General features: G+C 31.3%; 2 protein-coding genes across 7 annotated transcripts in view; both read right to left on the reverse strand.

Annotated features, from left to right (window-relative positions):
* Positions 1–7,521, reverse strand: part of LOC141554703 (ankyrin repeat and SOCS box protein 3-like) — a 437,022-nt gene extending 429,501 nt beyond the window's left edge. Inside the window, exon 1 of the mRNA XM_074286926.1 lies at positions 7,409–7,521. The gene's annotated coding sequence lies outside the window, so the exon portion shown is untranslated. The remainder of the gene's footprint in view (positions 1–7,408) is intronic.
* Positions 1–17,581, reverse strand: part of ASB3 (ankyrin repeat and SOCS box containing 3) — a 105,337-nt gene that overhangs the window by 19,509 nt on the left and 68,247 nt on the right. For all 6 annotated transcript variants that reach the window (XM_074286915.1, XM_074286914.1, XM_074286918.1 and 3 more), the window contains 4 exons: positions 16,808–16,920; positions 16,086–16,221; positions 10,572–10,749; positions 7,409–7,606 (listed from right to left, as the gene is read on the reverse strand). In XM_074286915.1, coding sequence (XP_074143016.1) covers positions 7,409–7,606; positions 10,572–10,749; positions 16,086–16,221; positions 16,808–16,920 — 625 coding nt within the window. The remainder of the gene's footprint in view (positions 1–7,408; positions 7,607–10,571; positions 10,750–16,085; positions 16,222–16,807; positions 16,921–17,581) is intronic.

A 17,581-nucleotide genomic window follows, 5' to 3' on the forward strand; every position in this document is an offset into this window, starting at 1 on the left:
ATTTCTTAATTACATATAGTTTTCCAGTTGTATAATTCTGGAATAGCATGTGGCTCCTAAATAGTTGTCATCATATACCTATGCTAACTGTCCTATCTAGATTAACCATTCTGAAGACAATTAATGAGGTTTCTATCTTTCCCAAAGTTAAAGCAATATATGTCAATCAAAATATGTCAAGTCAATCAGATCATAATGAAATTTTCTAATAGTTATGAAACAAAACTATATAATAAATCCAAGTCAGTTATTCACTAGACCCCCTATATATGTTATCTGAGACCTGATATGGCATATTTTGACTGTTAATTAGATGCATTTATGCACATGTGCAATTGACACATACACAAAAAAATCAGTTTTGGACTCATATAATTTACAACTATCTATATACTCTGATCACAGAAACAAGAGCTATATAGCAATTAAGTCAGAGGAATATCTTGACAGGAATAGGGTTGGGTTGCAGGAGGATATAGATTGAGGTATCTTTGCTTTTTGATCTTCCTAAAATATGCCTTTATCTGAAGTGAAATACATTCAATCTAAATAAGCATCTAGTAGCATATTTACTTTAGCAAAGCAAAATCAGCAGCCTATTTCAAAATCCAGGACAGTACCTACCTAGGACTGAGATTCTGGTAGCAAGGTTAAATAGACTAATAAATCCTTTCTAAAAGCTGTGATAGTAACATATATATTCATGCTCAACTTACTGTAAATGTAGCTGTGACTACCTAACTCTATAAACTTCTATAAATTTCCTTCATTTAAGTATTATGAAAACTGCTTGCTTCATGAAATACTCATATTGGTAAAAATCAATAATAACAGAAACATTAGACAATTTTTTTTTCCCTAACTGGACTTGAAATTTAATCAGTTTTGATCAAGAATGCCTGCTCAGAAACATCTTCTACCAATGCAGACTGGCACCTTCTTTGCAATTTATGGTCTTAGAGAGTTGTCTGAGACACTCATAAGTTAAGGGGAATGATTAGGGTTACAGCGCTAGTATGGGTCAGAAGCAAGACTTGGACCCAGACCTTCCAAACTTTGAAACAAGCTCTCTATTCACTTTGACACATTGCTTCTTATACAGACTATACATTATAATATTCATATTGTCTTTCATTATGGTTAGTAAAATGATACCACTGAAGGCCTATGAAACATTAGTGTTATTATCTAGATCTTTCATGATAGCCTATAAGTTACAGAATTAACTTTTCCAATTAACCTAAATGAAGTAGGTAAAAGTCTAGAGACTCATCTAAAAGAATATTTCAGTTATATTTACAGAGAATGAAATTAACTCACTAAAAGAGACTAAAATAATATAAGTTATTTAGAGAACACTTAGGATCAGATAATAAAATTAAAATGTGGCTAATGGGGGCAAGAGAGCCCTATATGCTGACTTGTATGTCTATATTTTCCATTTCAAGATACAGTGTACAAAGAGAGAGAACACAGTGAATTTTGAGAGAACCATTTAATGTTATTTAACAACAAAAAAAAAAAAAATCAATATTAAAAAGGGTTTTTTTTTAAATGAGAAATAGAAAAAGGACAAATTGGTCATTTTAGATGGATCATAAAATATAGAGCTAGAAGGGACCTTAGAATCATCTAATCAGCTAGGTGGCACTTCCTGAAGTCAGGAAGACCTGACCTCAAAATTGGCTTCAGAAAGTTACTAGTTGTACTAATATGACTGAGAAAGTCACTTAATCTGTTTGCCTCAATTTCCCCAACTTCAAAATGGGATAAGAAAAAATTACTTCCCAGCATTATTGTGAAGATCAAGAGATAATTATAAAGGATTGAATACAGTGCCTGGCATTTAATAGATTATATATAAATGCTTATTCCCTTACCTAGTCCACTTTGAAAGATGTGGAAACTTAAATTTAGCAAGAAAAAGGACACTATCATCTTTGTAAGAGCTAATGTAGAGACCTAGGTTCTAGGATTTTCTGCAGTGAGATTTTTCCATTCCATGATCTTTAGTATTTTATGTTAAAAAGGTGGTTTTAACTGAATTCCCATGGCCTAGTGCAAGTGCTTGGCACATAGTAAGCACTTAATAAAAGTTTTGTGAAATAAAATAAAGACTAAATAAAATACAAAATTACCAAAATGACGTTGAAATGCAGGTCATTCATTGAGCTATATTAAATTAGAAGTTACTTGATCAGCTACTCCCCATATATGACATCTGTTCTTGCACCATCAAACTTCTTGAAATCGCTTTTTAGTAACTTTGTCAGTATATATGTAAGAAAGTAAGGAAAGTACTTCTTTTAATTAAAAGTTAAATTTTTAAAAAATAATTTTAAAGAATTTAAAGAATTATTTTAAGAAAGTAGAAAATTTTAAAAAACAAAACATTTTAAAAGTAGAATTTTTTAAAATTACTTGCATGTATGTTAGAAAGTAAAAAAAAAGAAGGCAAAAAAATTAGTAGAATATTTTTTAAAATCTTAAAAGCAGCAATTGCTTTTGAATTACTTACTTGTATATATATTAGAAAATAAGAAAAGGAAAAAGCACCCTAAAGTCAGAGATTATTTCATTTTTGTCTTTATATCACTAGTACTTAGCATATTGTCTTACAAATAGCAGCTACTTAATAAAAGTTTAACTGAACCAAAATAAAAAATGAAATGTTAACTGGCTATATCTATCATACAAGACTATGGTAAAATAAAACCAATCTTTTCTGGAAAGGGAAAGGTTGCAGGAAGAATTAAGGGAAGGGGGATTGTGATCAATTGATTGAAAAAAGTAGACAAATAATTTGACAAGTTCTGCCAGAGTTAATTTCCATGTCCACATTCAGCCATGGTCTTTACCTTCTCTACTAATTCCAATTGTAAGACTCATTTAAAAAAAAAAAAACAAAAAAAAAAACCACCTTCCAATTAAGTTTGCTCATCTGTTCACTTAAGAAATTGCCTTCATGTCATTGCACCTGTTAACATTTGAACATCTGACTGCAGCAACGTTAATCATGAACTACAGATCTGTAAATTAGTGGGAAGGATACTATTTCACTTTGTATTTCAAAGTATTTTAAAAAAAAGGGGGGGGGGGTTAAGGTCATTGCTTCAGATGTTCCTTATTTCATAGGGATACTCAAGAGAGATCTTTTAAAACATTAATCCTAGGAAAATTAAATTAGTTAGATGGATAAGTTTAATAAGGGAAGAAAACTAGAGGATAAAATGAAATATCTGTAAAGAGTTTAGCATAGTGCCTGACACATAGAAGGCACAATAGAAATGCTAGCAATTATTATTATCATTATTTTTTAAAAGATTCTAATTCAAGGAGGCAAATCTAACTTCATACAAATCACTAAGATTCATGCTTAGAATATTTAAGATATTAATTCAACAAGCATCTATTAAATATGTCCTTATTAGAGATGCAATAAGCACTGGGAGTACAAAGACAAAATAAAATAACCTCTGCTCAAAGAGTTTATATTCTAGTGGGTGGATACGATATACACAAACCTAAATTGGGGAGGGAGGAACTAACAACTAGGGGAATCAGGAAAGGTTTCTCAGAGGACATAGAAATTGGGTTTAGTCTTGCAGTGAGAAAGGTTACAAAAAAGCAAAAATGAGAAGGGACAGCATTTGTAGAAAAGCATATATGTCCAGAGAACATCACATAGGTTAATTTGTAAACACAAAGAAATTATTCAAAAGAAACAGGATAGGTAGAGTGAGAAAAAGTGGAGATTAGGAAAAGAGGTAATGATTGTATATTAAGGAATCACTCTCATGAGAAAATCCAGAAACTGTAGGGCATAAGTGTAACAGAGAAGTATGAAGGTATATCAGTGGAGGCAGAAATAAAGAATTTTGGAAATATATCACAAAGTTGGCACAAACGCATGAGATAGTACTGATAAGGGACTCGAAATCATCCAAACATATTCTGAAGCTTTTTTTCTGCCAAAAGCAGATAGCAGCCAATAATTTAGTTGCCTTAATGATAACTCCATCTTTCAAAAGTTGTCAAATCAACAAAGAGAAAATATTTGGGATCTGTCATCAACAAAATGATTTTACAGTGGAAATTATGGGAACATAGAGAAATACTAACCACTCCATATTCAAGTCTGTGACATAGAAAATACAACTCTGGGAATAGTTACATAACCTATATTTGAGAGAATATGTTTTAGAAAATTCAGAGCAATGATGGTAGGATCCCAAGGATTCTTACAGAAGAAATTAGCCTTTCACTTTTCACCTGAAGAGAAAGCTCTCAAAAAATGAAATTCTGAAGACAACAAAGAGAATCAGTTGCAATAGGGGAAATCGAAAAAAGGAAGCTGCCTAAAGACAGGATAAGGTTGTAAAGAAAACTCATAAAAATTATTATTTTAAATATATATAAACCATGTGATCTTAAGCAGTCACAATTTCTTACTATTTTATATTAAATCTTTTAAGACTGTAAGTTGCAAGGAAGATGGCAAGGGATATAGAAAAAGTTTCTCATTTGGGCACTTTCTACCAAGAGTCAGAAAACTACACTTATGTTGAGTCCATCCCTATTTGTGTATGGTCCACAAGTGAATTTTGTCTTTACATTTTTAAATAAACCTTTATTTTTAAATGTAAAAACCATTTTTAGCTCAGGGGCCAAAAATACATAAGGACCATAGTCTGCCTGATCTCTCCCCAATGCCATGAAATCACAAATTCAAGTTCTACCCAAAATTTAGAAAACAGAAGGATGAAAGAAGATGAATAATAAAAGAATGGCACAATCCTGAACAAGTTTGGGAAAACTTGTGTTTGCCACTATGAGCCAATGATTAAAAACTTTTCTTTTAAGATCAGTGATGATATTAATGAATTTAATTTATTGAAATTATAAAATGAAAATTCCAATATTTGGAATATCTACATAACTCAGTGAACTACTATTTTCCAAATAACAATGCACAATGTTTACAAAATCCAGAGAAGTAAAAAGATCCATTCAAAGGGCAAAATAGACCCATTGGTCTATTTTAAAGTAACAGCACAAAAAGCTCAATGAATTGTTTTCAGAGTCCACATTCCAACTAACCTATAGGAAAGTAGTGTTTGTTCAGTTTTGGGTACTGTATCAAAAAGAATATGCACAATTACATGAAAAGGAGATTAAAATAATCTTCCCTTTTCCAACTACATGTCTATGAGAGATCATGATTTTGTTTATATACTTCATTCAAAAAACTCAAAACATATTGGATGTAGAAGCAGATATAATTATCTTCCTTTAGATTAGACATTAAAGAAATAGGTAAAAATGTATAAAATTTTTATTTTCCTCACCAATTTTGTTATGTTTTGGATATAAGTTATTCTTCATTTAAAAAGCTGTTTCAGAGGCAGCTAGGTGGCTCAGTGGATAGAGCACCAGCCCTGAATTCATTCAGGAGGACCCGAGTTCAAATGTGATCTCAGACACTTAACACTTCCTAGCTGTGTGACCCTGGGCAAGTCACTTAACCCCAGCCTGGGGGGGGGGAGCTATTTTGGTTAATTTTTTTTGGGGAGGGGGGTTAGGCAATTGGGGTTAAGTGACTTGCCCAGGGTCACATAGCTAGGAAGTATTAAATGTCTAAGAGCAGATTTAAACTCAGGTCCTCCTGACTTCAAGACTAGTGCTCTATTCACTGCACCACCTAGCTGTTCCTTGTTAATCTCTTCTTAAAAGCTAATCTAACTATATTATTCTCACCATTCAATATACTTCAGTGGCTCCCTGTTACCTCTAAAATCAAATATAAATCCTCTTTTTGGTCTTTAAAACCCTTTATAAACTGGGTCTCTTCCTGTTTTTCTAGTCTTCTTATTGTACATTACAACTACTGACATACTGTGACTGAGTGACACTGGCCTCCTTGAAGTCCCTCACACGACACCCAATCTTGCAACTTTTAAGGCATTTTTCACTCTGTACCTGCTCTATATATCTGGAACTTTCTCCTTCCTCATCAACTGGCTTCCCAGGTTTCCTGCAAATCTCAGCTAAAATCTCATCTTCTGAAAGAAGCTTTTCTCAGTCCTCTTTAAACTTAGTGCCCTCCCTCTGAAATAACCCTCAAATTGCCTTGTATACAATTTGTTTTTACATAATAATTTGTATGTTGCCTTCCCTTATTAGACTGTGAGCTCCTTGAAAGCAAAGCCTGCTTTGAGGTTATTGCTTGGGTTTTGTTGTTGTTTTTTTTTTTTTTTTAATTGGGAAGGGGATAGGGGAGGGAGGGGCAAGATGGGAAAGAAATTTAGTTTTTCTTGTATTCCTGGCACTTAGCACAGTGCCTACCCCAAAGCAGGCACTTAATAAATGATAGTTGACTAGCTAACGTAATAGGTTTATTATTACTGTTACTTTTAAATGGGTAAAAAAATTATTTCTAATTTCTAATACAGCAAATATTGATAGGTAGAACCCACATAAACAAGAGCTATTTGGGGCCATAAAAATATAAAGGGTTTTTAAGTCTAAAAAGTTTGGGAACTGCTGTTTTAGTTATCTTCTTACGATGTTGTCAGTCTTCCTCCACCCCATCTACCCCCCAAAGATTTCAGTAATGAGCCATCCTTTAGAGCCACTTTCAAAGACTAGAGAAGAAACAGGTCAGAACAAAAATAACATTTTTTATGTTCTCATTAGTCCTTTGTTTTAATGCTATCATTTAACATTAGCTGGTTTCAAGGATAAATACTTGCCAAAGGCCAATCAAAACTTTAGTTTAAATAATGTTAATATTTAAATCTTTAACAACATTTATTATTTAGTCAAATTTTTCATTTATTTGTATGCTTCAGCTTAAGGGAGATTGTCAAAACAAATTTTGTAAAAAAAAAAAAATACTTTAAAAACAACTTGACTGCAATGGCTACAATAAGAACATGTTATTGAAGTTTTAATAAAATCCTTTTTTACTGTTGAAAAAAATTCTTATTATAAAGCTTTCTTTCAAATTTATGAACTTACATTGTAAAAATAACTCTTACATGAGAAAAGATCCCTAACACTGCTTCTGAATATACTTGGTAAAAATCCTATTTAAGTTTTTGTAGTGTTTTAAAGAACAAGGAAATTAAACAAAAAGCACCCAAAGCTACTTTAATATAATAAAAGTCTTTTTTAAAGTTTAATACTGAAGATATATTAAAAATATAACCAAATCTAAAGTAGAAATTGAAAATGTTACCTTACTATTATCACATTTATACCCTTAAAGAGAGAAATGCTTTATGAAAAATCACTTTACAATTTAGCTATTAACAATAAAATTAAACTTTATCATGAAAGCAAGAAAATAACTTTGGAACACAAATCAGTATAGAAAAATAAGGAAAAAATTATTAAATATACATACTCCCTTTGGAAGACCATGCACATGGGAGAACTGCATTCAAAGACTAGACCTGGTTGAGCATCTGGGCTATAGCCATTTTTAAGTAACATTTCTAGGCAATCTTCACGACCTTCAAATACTGCTGAGTATACAGGACTCACTTTGTCCGGACCAGTGTCACAAATTCTATCAGTAATTGGTATTAGCAAGTCCAAGATTCTGCAAATATATGAATTCAAGAACATTTTAATGCAAATGAGGTAAATGGGTATTCTTCTAACACATTAACAGTAGCATCATCCTTTATCCTTTGCTGTACATACTAAATCTGTTATTTAGTAATCATGTAATATTGGATAAATCACTTAAAACTCTGGTTATCTCAATTTCCTTAACTGTAAAATTACCAAATAATTTCTTAGATTCCTTTCCTGCTCCAATGACTAAGATTCTACTTGAAGAAGAAATATATCCATTTACTTAAAAAAATATTTTACACAAAGGTTTAAATATGTATCAAGTTAAATCTAATTAATTACAGTTTACTTTTAAAGGCAGAATATATTGTCTTTTTCATTAGTATCTCCTCCCAAAAAATAAAAACAAAGTTTGAGTTAAATTTCAGTCAAGTTATATTAAATATTTCAAATCTTTCATCTAAAGTTCTAGGAAATAATTCAAAATATCACTACAATAACTAAGCAATAACATGTAATTAAATTTAAAATTCCTTTTTACTCCTTACAAATATCAAATAAAGTATTTTTGAATAAATGTTTTTAGATTATTGGCAATTAGTAAGAGACAGTTTTTATTTTCAGTAGAGAAAAATAATTATTGATGAAAGGAAATCAATTTATTCTCAGTTCAAAATTTCGGTCCACTTTTATTATTCAAAATGTTCCATCCTATACAAGGGGATATCTTCACTTTAAGTTCTGGGACAGTTTAGCAAGTAATGCCTGAGGTCATTATTAATGAGAATGAGTAAAAGCTGACTGATAAGTAAGGGCTCAGGACTGGAAAAAATGGTCTAAGAAAAGTTTAAGGATGGGACCAAGGAGATAAAGCTGGTATTAAAATGCAGTTTTTAGTTTCCTTGTTCAATGCATTTTCAAAAACACCCTACAGTTTATGAAACTTTAAAAATTTCACTAAACAGAAGGAAGCAAAAACAAAAAACAAAAACCAACAGAGATTCAATAAAGGTAAAGATAGCAAAAGATGAATATGTTTTTTTCTTTGTTCTTCCATATAAAAGAAAAATGGACGGAGATACTTAGCAGAACCTCAAACTGAATGGGAAAACTAATTCAAACTGAATGGGAAAGACATATAAAATAAAATTTCAGAGAAAAATTACTTCCTAAGGCCAAAATGAATCATTAGAGTTGAGGACAAAAGCCAAGAGAGTATAACTACCACTCTAAAATTCAAATTATATACAAAGGTTTTTTTTTTCTAATTTAAGACCTGTTAAAATAAGCTAATAAGTAAAAATTAAGAGTAATGAGCAAATGTAGAGGGAACTCAGTTAAATTTATATAAGAGCCATTCCCCACTTGATAAATGATCAGAAGATATATACAAGCAGTTTTCAGAAGAAGAAATTCAAGCTACCAATAGTCATAAGAAAAAAAGGTTCTGAATCACTAATAATTAGAGAAATGCAAATTAAAACAATTCTGACATACTACCTTTGAAATATGACACTGGCTAAGTTGATAAAAGATAAAAGAGGCTGGGCAGCTAGGAAAAAAACAGGATTTTAATGAATTCTTCTTAGCATTATGAACTGGTCCAATTAATAAATCTAGAAATCAATTTAGAATATACCCAAAGAGTTATTAAAAAGTTATTAAAATTCTTTGTCCCAGAAATACTGCTGCTAGGTTTAAATCCTAAAAAGTGATCTATACTATATATATTAGTGGGTCTACATCCCAAAGAGGAAAAGAAAATGACCCATATAAATATAAAATAATTGTAGCAACTCTTTGTGACGGGAAAAAATTCAAAGCTATAAATTAGATAGGATCTAATTTATAGATATTTATAAATTAGGGAATAAATGAACATATGAATATAATGGAATTCTATTGTGTTGTAAGAAATGATGAAGGGAATGGTCACAGAAAAAACCTGGGAAATCTTGTATGAACTCACGTGAAGTGAACAAAACCTGGAGAACTATTTACACAATGACACTAATTCTGTAATGATAACCAATTTTGAAATATATCATAATTCTGATCAACATAAATGACCAATCACAATTGCAAAAAAATCATGAAGAAACATGATAGAAAGATAGATGGGATTCAGAATACAGACCAAAGTATATTTTCTTTTCTTCTTCTTTTGGACAAAGCTAACATAGAAATCTGTTTTGCATGACTACATCTACTTGTAATGGGTGCTGTTTTTCTTGCCTCCTCAAAGGGTAAGGGATAGAAGTAAAGAAACTGGAATCAAAAATTAAAATTATTTTTTTTTAAAATGTGTGTTGAGTATTATCTTTAAATATCATGCTTGGTTTTCTAATTTTTTTAAGAAAACCTTATTAATCTCTTTTTCTCAGTTAAACATGTCTTCCTGCTTGTAATAGTTATTATACAAATAGTACCAATAAAACCAAATTTTAAGCAAGGAAAAGGAATATGTGGAAATTCCCAAGAGATGAATCTGCAAACTGACTGTGAAGTTAAAGCTTTTGTATAACTGGATTTAAATTATTACTAACATTATTTACCAAAGACTTTCATTCTTGCAATGATAAATCAAAGGGTATTTTAGATGTGTAATTCAAAATTATTCAGTGTTGGAATATATGTGATTTTGCAGAAAATCAAAGTCTTTCATTTAAAGCTAAACACTACCCTCCTCCAATACTCACTAACATGAACATGGTAATATCCATATTGGCATACTCTTAGAAGGTTTCCTACTTTTGACTATGATCAGATGGTACAACATTCTACCAAAATCTTTTCTAACTGTAACGCTAAACAATTATTGCTAATAAGCTGGTCACCCAAGATGAGTTATATCATGTTAAAAGGAAACAAATCATGATATTAGTCAAACAATATGCTTTTTGTCTCCTTTTTACTACTGCAAAAAATTTTCACTCTATTGTCTAATGATGAGACTTTCACCAGTTTTTTTTTTTTTAAGCACCTACCTTACATGGCCCATTTGTGCAGCTGCATGAATAGGTAACTGCCATTTCTCCTCATTACAATAAAGATTGGGATCTGCCCCTTTAGAAAGTAAAAGCTCCACACAGTTTTTATGGCCCTCTTGTGCAGCAATGAACAATGGGGTAGCTTTGTCCATGGCTTGACAATTGACATTAGCACCTGATATTTAAAAAAAAAAAAAAATACACTTTATAAGCAATCATTATACAAACAACAAAAAATTACAACATAAATTAAATTAATACTCATGTGGTAAGCATAAGTTTCAACATGTGGCACAGCTGGTTTTGTCCATGGTTATTATTGTATAATCATATTTATTTTTCTAACTTGTTGATATTTAAATTGCTCATGCTTTTACTGAAAATTTCAAATGTACACTAAAACAGAAACTTCATTCAGAATTCATCCTAATTTAATTATTTCATCAAAAAAGTATAAGCTGAGAAAATGATAACCAATTTTGAGGGAAAGAGTTTATCTTCTAATATTAATAACAATGCTACTGACAGATTCAAATGGTTAAAAGAATTTTTAGGCATATCACTGAAAATGCAATGAATTATTATAGTTAAAAATCATGAAAATAAAATTTGAGAACATATCAATTGGAATTAAAAGTGGATTATATCTATAGAATGGCTCAAATTCAAGTTCACCATATTCTTTATTCACTTTTTTCTTTTCCCCACACAATGATATAAGTAAGTAAAGAAAAATGAAAGATCTATACAAAGTGGCTTCTGAATATAAAAGGGTAAACTTGAAAAAAACAATCTCCTGGATACCAAAACACACACACACACACACAAAAAAAAAAAAAAAAAAAAAAAAAAAAAAAATTGAAAATCTGAAATGATTCTGATTTCTTTACCAATATTAAGAATTCTATACTTTTAAAAAGTGGTAAATAATGTCAGGACACAGCAAAATTTTATTATTATTGTTGTTTCATAGCTGTGATTTTGTCAGTATGGGTAACTCCTTGGATGCAAATTCCCTTCTCTAACAAAAACTGGCAACTCTTTATGTCTTAGAGAACTACGTAGGGCATGTGTATGTATAAACATATACATATATAGACACATATGCAAATACACACACACACACACACACACACACACACACACACACACACACACACATACATAGACACCATACATAGACACTTGAACCTAAGTTTTCCTATTCCTAAAACCAACCTTTTCTTTATACACTACCTTTCATATTATAAGTGGAACTATAAAGATCATTCATTGAAGCTTTACCAATTGACTACAGAAAAAAAGACTACAGAAAAATAACCTCCTTCAAAAGAAATCAACATATAATGAAGATGAACAAAGGGGTAGATGACAATATATCAAAAAATATAAAACATTTGAGAATTTAAGAAATGAAAAAGAATAAATGCAACAGGTCAGACATACTACTAGTTCATGACAAAGAGCTGTGAGATTATCAGCACATAACCACTGGATAGGATGTTTTTTGGCTTAGCTATTTTTCTTTATCAAAAGGAAAGTTTCAAGGAGGGGCAGAAGCCAGAGAGAATAAAAGGTCAAAATAAGGTTCAATTTGGAACTAAGGCTCTGATTGGAGAAATTTCTACCTGCATATCCACTGTTTAGAAAAAATCCTGGCACATAATAAATTCTTAAAAGTGTTTTTTCATTGTATTTCACAAAAGGCATTCATATTGTATAATTTCAATTATATAAAAAAATTGAAGGATGACAATGAAAAGTATGACACTTTCAGTCTGACCTATTCAAATTCAATTTTAAAAGGTGGGAAAGTGGTAAAAAGCAAAGAAACTGACCATGATTAGTAGCATTTTCTAGTAACATTAGATTTCCTAATAAGTAAAACAATCATCACAAAGAAGAGACCAAAAATCCCTTAGCTGGCAAACATTTGATTTCCTTGCCAAGAAGACTGAATAAAACCAGGGGCCAACAATGATTTAAAATTTTAAAACTTTATAAAACTGTGGAAGAGGAGGACAGAAGATTATGAAAAATAATCCAAAGAAAGTTTGGTATAAATTCCAATTGAGCTGTATCATTCCGGTGAATTTATAGATGATAGTAGCAAGAGTACAACAAATAAACATAAAATAGCACAATATATCAATATTTCTTCAACTATTATTGTCATCAATGCCAAACGATTATGTGGGAAGCACTGTTTTTCCTACTGAAAATGTGAAGAATTTAAGACAATGCTTGATTTCAACGAGTTTTTATTCTATTCTATTTAATAAGTACAAATAACACATTCTAAATTTTGGGAAGAAGGACACTTCTTGAACTTTGCACTTTGGGGGTATCAGGAAGAAATACACTCCAAGCAAGAGAAAAAAAACACTGCAAAATCAGAGATGAAGATTCAAGATCATGGGTAAGGAACAACAGGAAGATCACTGTGGTTAGACTACATTTGAGTGAAAGGGGATGTTTCTGTCTGGATTATCTCTTTGAATGAAAAGATTTAATTTTGTCTCTCTATATCCAGTGCCTGGAAAATAATAGGTACTTAATAAATATTTATTGATCTGAGGTACCACTTCACATCTCTCAGATTGGCTAAAATGACAGGAAAGGATAATGATAATGTTGGAGGGAAAACTGGAATACTGATACATTGTTGGTGGAGCTGTGAATTTATCCAGCCATTCTCGAGGGCAAATTGGAATTAACTGCATGCCCTTTGATCCAGCAGTGTCTATACTGAGTCTGCAATTCAAAGAGGTCATTAAAAAGAAAGAAAAAGGACCCACATGTGCAAAAATGTTTGTAGCAGCACTTTTTGTAGTGGCAAGAAACAGAAAACTAAGGGGAATGGCCATCAGTTGGGGGATGGCTAAATATGAATGTTATAAAATATGTTATATAAGAAATGATCAGTAGGATGATTTCAGAAAGGCCTGGAGAGACTTATATGAACTGATGCTATGTGAAATGAGTAGAACCAAGAGAACATTTTACATAGTAGCAATGAGATTATGTGATGATCAACTGCAATGGACTTGACTCTTTTCAACAATGATGTGATTCAGCACAATTCCAATAGTCTTGTGATAGAGTTATCTGCTTCCAGGGAGGACTGTGGGGACTGAGTGTGGATCACAACATAGTATTTTCACCTTTGTTGTTGCTGCTGTTTGCTTCCAGTTTTTTGGGGGTTTTTTTTCCATTTTGATTTGATTTTTCTTGTGCAGCATGATAAATGTGGAAATTTGTTTAAAAGAACTGCAGGTGTTTAACCTATATTGGATTTTTCAAAGAGGATGTACTGTGGAAGGTCTAAGAGAAAGAAGAATTTACTGGGGGATAATAAGGTCTTCTAGAATTCTAATGAGCAGAAGAAACTGTGCTGATTTCATCATATCCTTAAATATCACGGGATCACCCTGAGGAGATTGATATTATCCCAAACCAGGAAAAACTAAATGAATGAAAAATGCTTATTGTCCACACTATGATATGTAATTAGAAACAGCCCACAAGTTAATACCTTTTTATTTGTGGAATATACACTGAAAGAGGACAATGGATTATAACCGTTCAAAAATTCAATGGAAAGAAAAAAGGCTAAATGGCATCTGGGAAACTTTGTAGTATTTTTTAATTATCACAAGCTGCTTCCTATATAAATGTCCATCTTTTTATTACAAAAGTTATCTTATTAATGCAATATACTGGGAAATCTCATATCATCCCCTTCCTCCCCACTTGCCTACCATATCTTTATTATCCTTACTAAGATAATGTTTTATTCTCTCTCTTCATTCTCATTAATACTTCCCCATTACAGTTCCTTCCTCCTCCCAACATTTACTTACTCTTTCTCCCCCTACCTCTCTATTTCCCCCACTTTTTAATGCTCATAACCAATTTATTCTTTTCCTTCTTCCTCTGCTACAGGCCTAATCATGTCATTAATACAACCATAGGATTGAGTGCTCCGTGGCTTAAAATCATCTAACCCAAACTTCTCTTTTTGTTGATACTACCCTCACCTCTTCCAGATTTTACTAAAATACAATTAATACTACCATGAAAAACCAATTCTCCAAACTGTCTTTGAGTGCCTTAGTAGATGAGCCCTAGAAAACTGTCAAAGCTTAAGTGACTTGCTCAATCACACAATAAGTAAATATTTTGAACCTAAACCAAAATCTCTCAGTGACAAAGTATTAGTACTTAAGAGTTGCTGTTTCTTTTAATCAGGGTTGTTTCTGGAATATTTTCAGCTTTCCTGAGCAGAAATAATCAATTAATTTCTTATCTAATACTACATATATTGCATAAATGTACTATCCTGTTGTATAGCCCTTTCTTCTCTAATAAAGTAAGAAAGTAATTTTCTTATACTTGCCTATGAGATGCTAAACACCAAGATACAAACATCATGCCAGCAAGAAAAAAATGAAGGTAAATGGAAGTCTGAGCAACAAATCATAAATTTCATTATGAGAGAGAAGACAACAACCTTGTGGACAAGGAACAAGAAAATAAAATAGTGATAATAAGGGTAATAAAATTAGGTAGGATAAATGGGGCTTGACACTATCACATGGGAAATAAAAACTGCCTGTAAGACTGCCTGAATTCTAGAAGAGTCAGGAATAAGATCTAAGGGAAAATTATGTTGTTATTTGCTTGTTTATTTCAATGAGAAGATTTCAGGCAGTGAGTAAAGGAAAAAATCCCATAGTGGGAAAACATCATTCACATTAAAGTCATGGTTTTTTTATGGTTTTTGAATTAAGAAAATATACAAGAAAAAGCAAAACAGAATGAGAACAGATAAGATCTATTGGTTTCAACTGATGACAGTTCTAGAGAAAAGAATAACAAGATTATTTTAGATCAGTGTGGGGAACATCCAGCCAATGGTCATATAAAGCCTGCAAAGTCATTTGCTAAATCAACTGCAGGCAATGATAAGCTGAAAGGTACAACCTCTCACTGCTTGAGTTCTATAAGTTGATAATTTTGTATAGCCCACAAATGATATTATAAATATCCAAAAGGCCCTTGGCAGAAAAAAAGGTCCCACACCAGTTTTAGATAATTACACAATTACACAAAATAGACAAATCACAGCACAAAATACAAAATTGTTTCTAAAAATTTAACAAAATATAAAAACAATCACCCAGTCGATTAGGAGCATATATGTTCCTCAAGGAAGGATAGCCCACAACTCAACAGACCAACAATCTTGCTTTAGAAAGAATCTGTGATGCTCAGACTCTGATAAATTAGAAAGTTGGTATTGCAGAATGTTAGCAATAATTTTTTAATAAATAGGCCCATAATTCAAATAGCCATTATTCTTTTTTTAAAGCTATTACTTTTATGTATCATATGTACAATCAAAAAACTTTATGGTCTACTTTATATTTATTTAGTCATATTGTTCTAGGAAGTAAAAGTTAAATTATTTGAGTTTAACCATGCAGAAGCTGAATAGCTAAATCTTACCAGATGAAATAAGTACATTCAAACTTTCCATCTTTCCATATTGAGCTGCAACAAATAAAGGTGTGATCCCAAAGTCATCCTGGCATTCCTTGTTTGCTCCTTTTTTAAGAAGCAATTTTATTAACTGAGTGTATTCCTGAAGCATAGATTCACAATTAAAATGAGTAAAACAGTGGGGAAAGATAGGTTTTCTAATTAAACATTTTAATATAACAAAAACTTAGATGTAGACTACAAAATTATGTACTGGCATAATGAATGGGATTTATAGGGCTAAGTGATCAAATGGATTAATTTTATCTTTTACCTTAACTTAGTACAGTAAGTAAATATCAATAAAAACAATTTAATATCTTAAAAATGAAGCAAATGAAAAAATCTCTTGCTGATTTAAGAATATTCATTTTCTATCCACTACTAAAAAGTTTCACAAACAAAAATGACTGACTGCAATTGAATTACACTTAAAATATTTTATAGAATGACATCTTAAATATGCCATCAATACTTTAAGTGCTGAAATAATCCTTATAAGCCAAACCTCATGTTATCAGTTTGTTTATTCAGAATAATCATTAGCATTTAGACTGCCTTTTTTGTACTAATCTAACCCATCATAAATCAGAGGCAAATGAAAAACAAAAACTGAGTAGAATTGTCATCTTAAAAGGGTAAAACATACAATATACACATTGAAATGAAATAATAACTTCAGAGGTTACCTGAAAAGCTGCCTGATGTAGGGCATTCCATCCACACATAGAATGGGATCCATTAACATCTGCTCCATGCCTAAGCAACAGCTTTACCACATCTACATGCCCATTCTCAACAGCTGAAATAGAACAAAGACATCACCATTATTAAAAAAGATATGTTTAAATAACTTGAGGTGGATTTTGGGGTTTTTGGCTTGTTTTTTTTTTCACTTCAATGTTGTTTTTGTACATACCAAATTCAAATACATTATCATGTGACTAAATTACACTGAATAGTTCAGTGGTCTAAATGCAAATTCATTTGACAAATACTTTTAGTCTCAATACACATTCAAATTAAATCAACATTTAAACAATAACTAATAAACACTTACTATATTCAAGGTATTATGCTAGGCACTGAAAGACACAAAATGAAAAATGGTTCCTACCCTCAAGGAGATTACATTCTTCTAACTGAACTATGTAAAACATAAACACAAGATAATATGAAGAAAGAGTTAATATCAGTGATTTAGGAGAATCATAGATTACTATTTTGGAAAATTTTTGTTCAGTTAATTTTCAGGTGTGTTTAACTCGTCATGACAATACATGGAGTATTCTTAGCAAAAATACTACTTTCACCATTTCATTCTCTAGTCATTTATAAAAGAGGAAACTGAGGCAAACAGCTTTGCCCAGGGTCACATAGCTAGTAGTTTCTGTGCCTGTTTGAAAGCACTTTGGGAAGTATAAAGCTTAAATGAAATGTACTTTTATAGTTATAACTCATGA

Source organism: Sminthopsis crassicaudata, chromosome 2 (assembly GCF_048593235.1).
Source record: "Sminthopsis crassicaudata isolate SCR6 chromosome 2, ASM4859323v1, whole genome shotgun sequence".
NCBI lineage: Eukaryota > Metazoa > Chordata > Mammalia > Dasyuromorphia > Dasyuridae > Sminthopsis > Sminthopsis crassicaudata.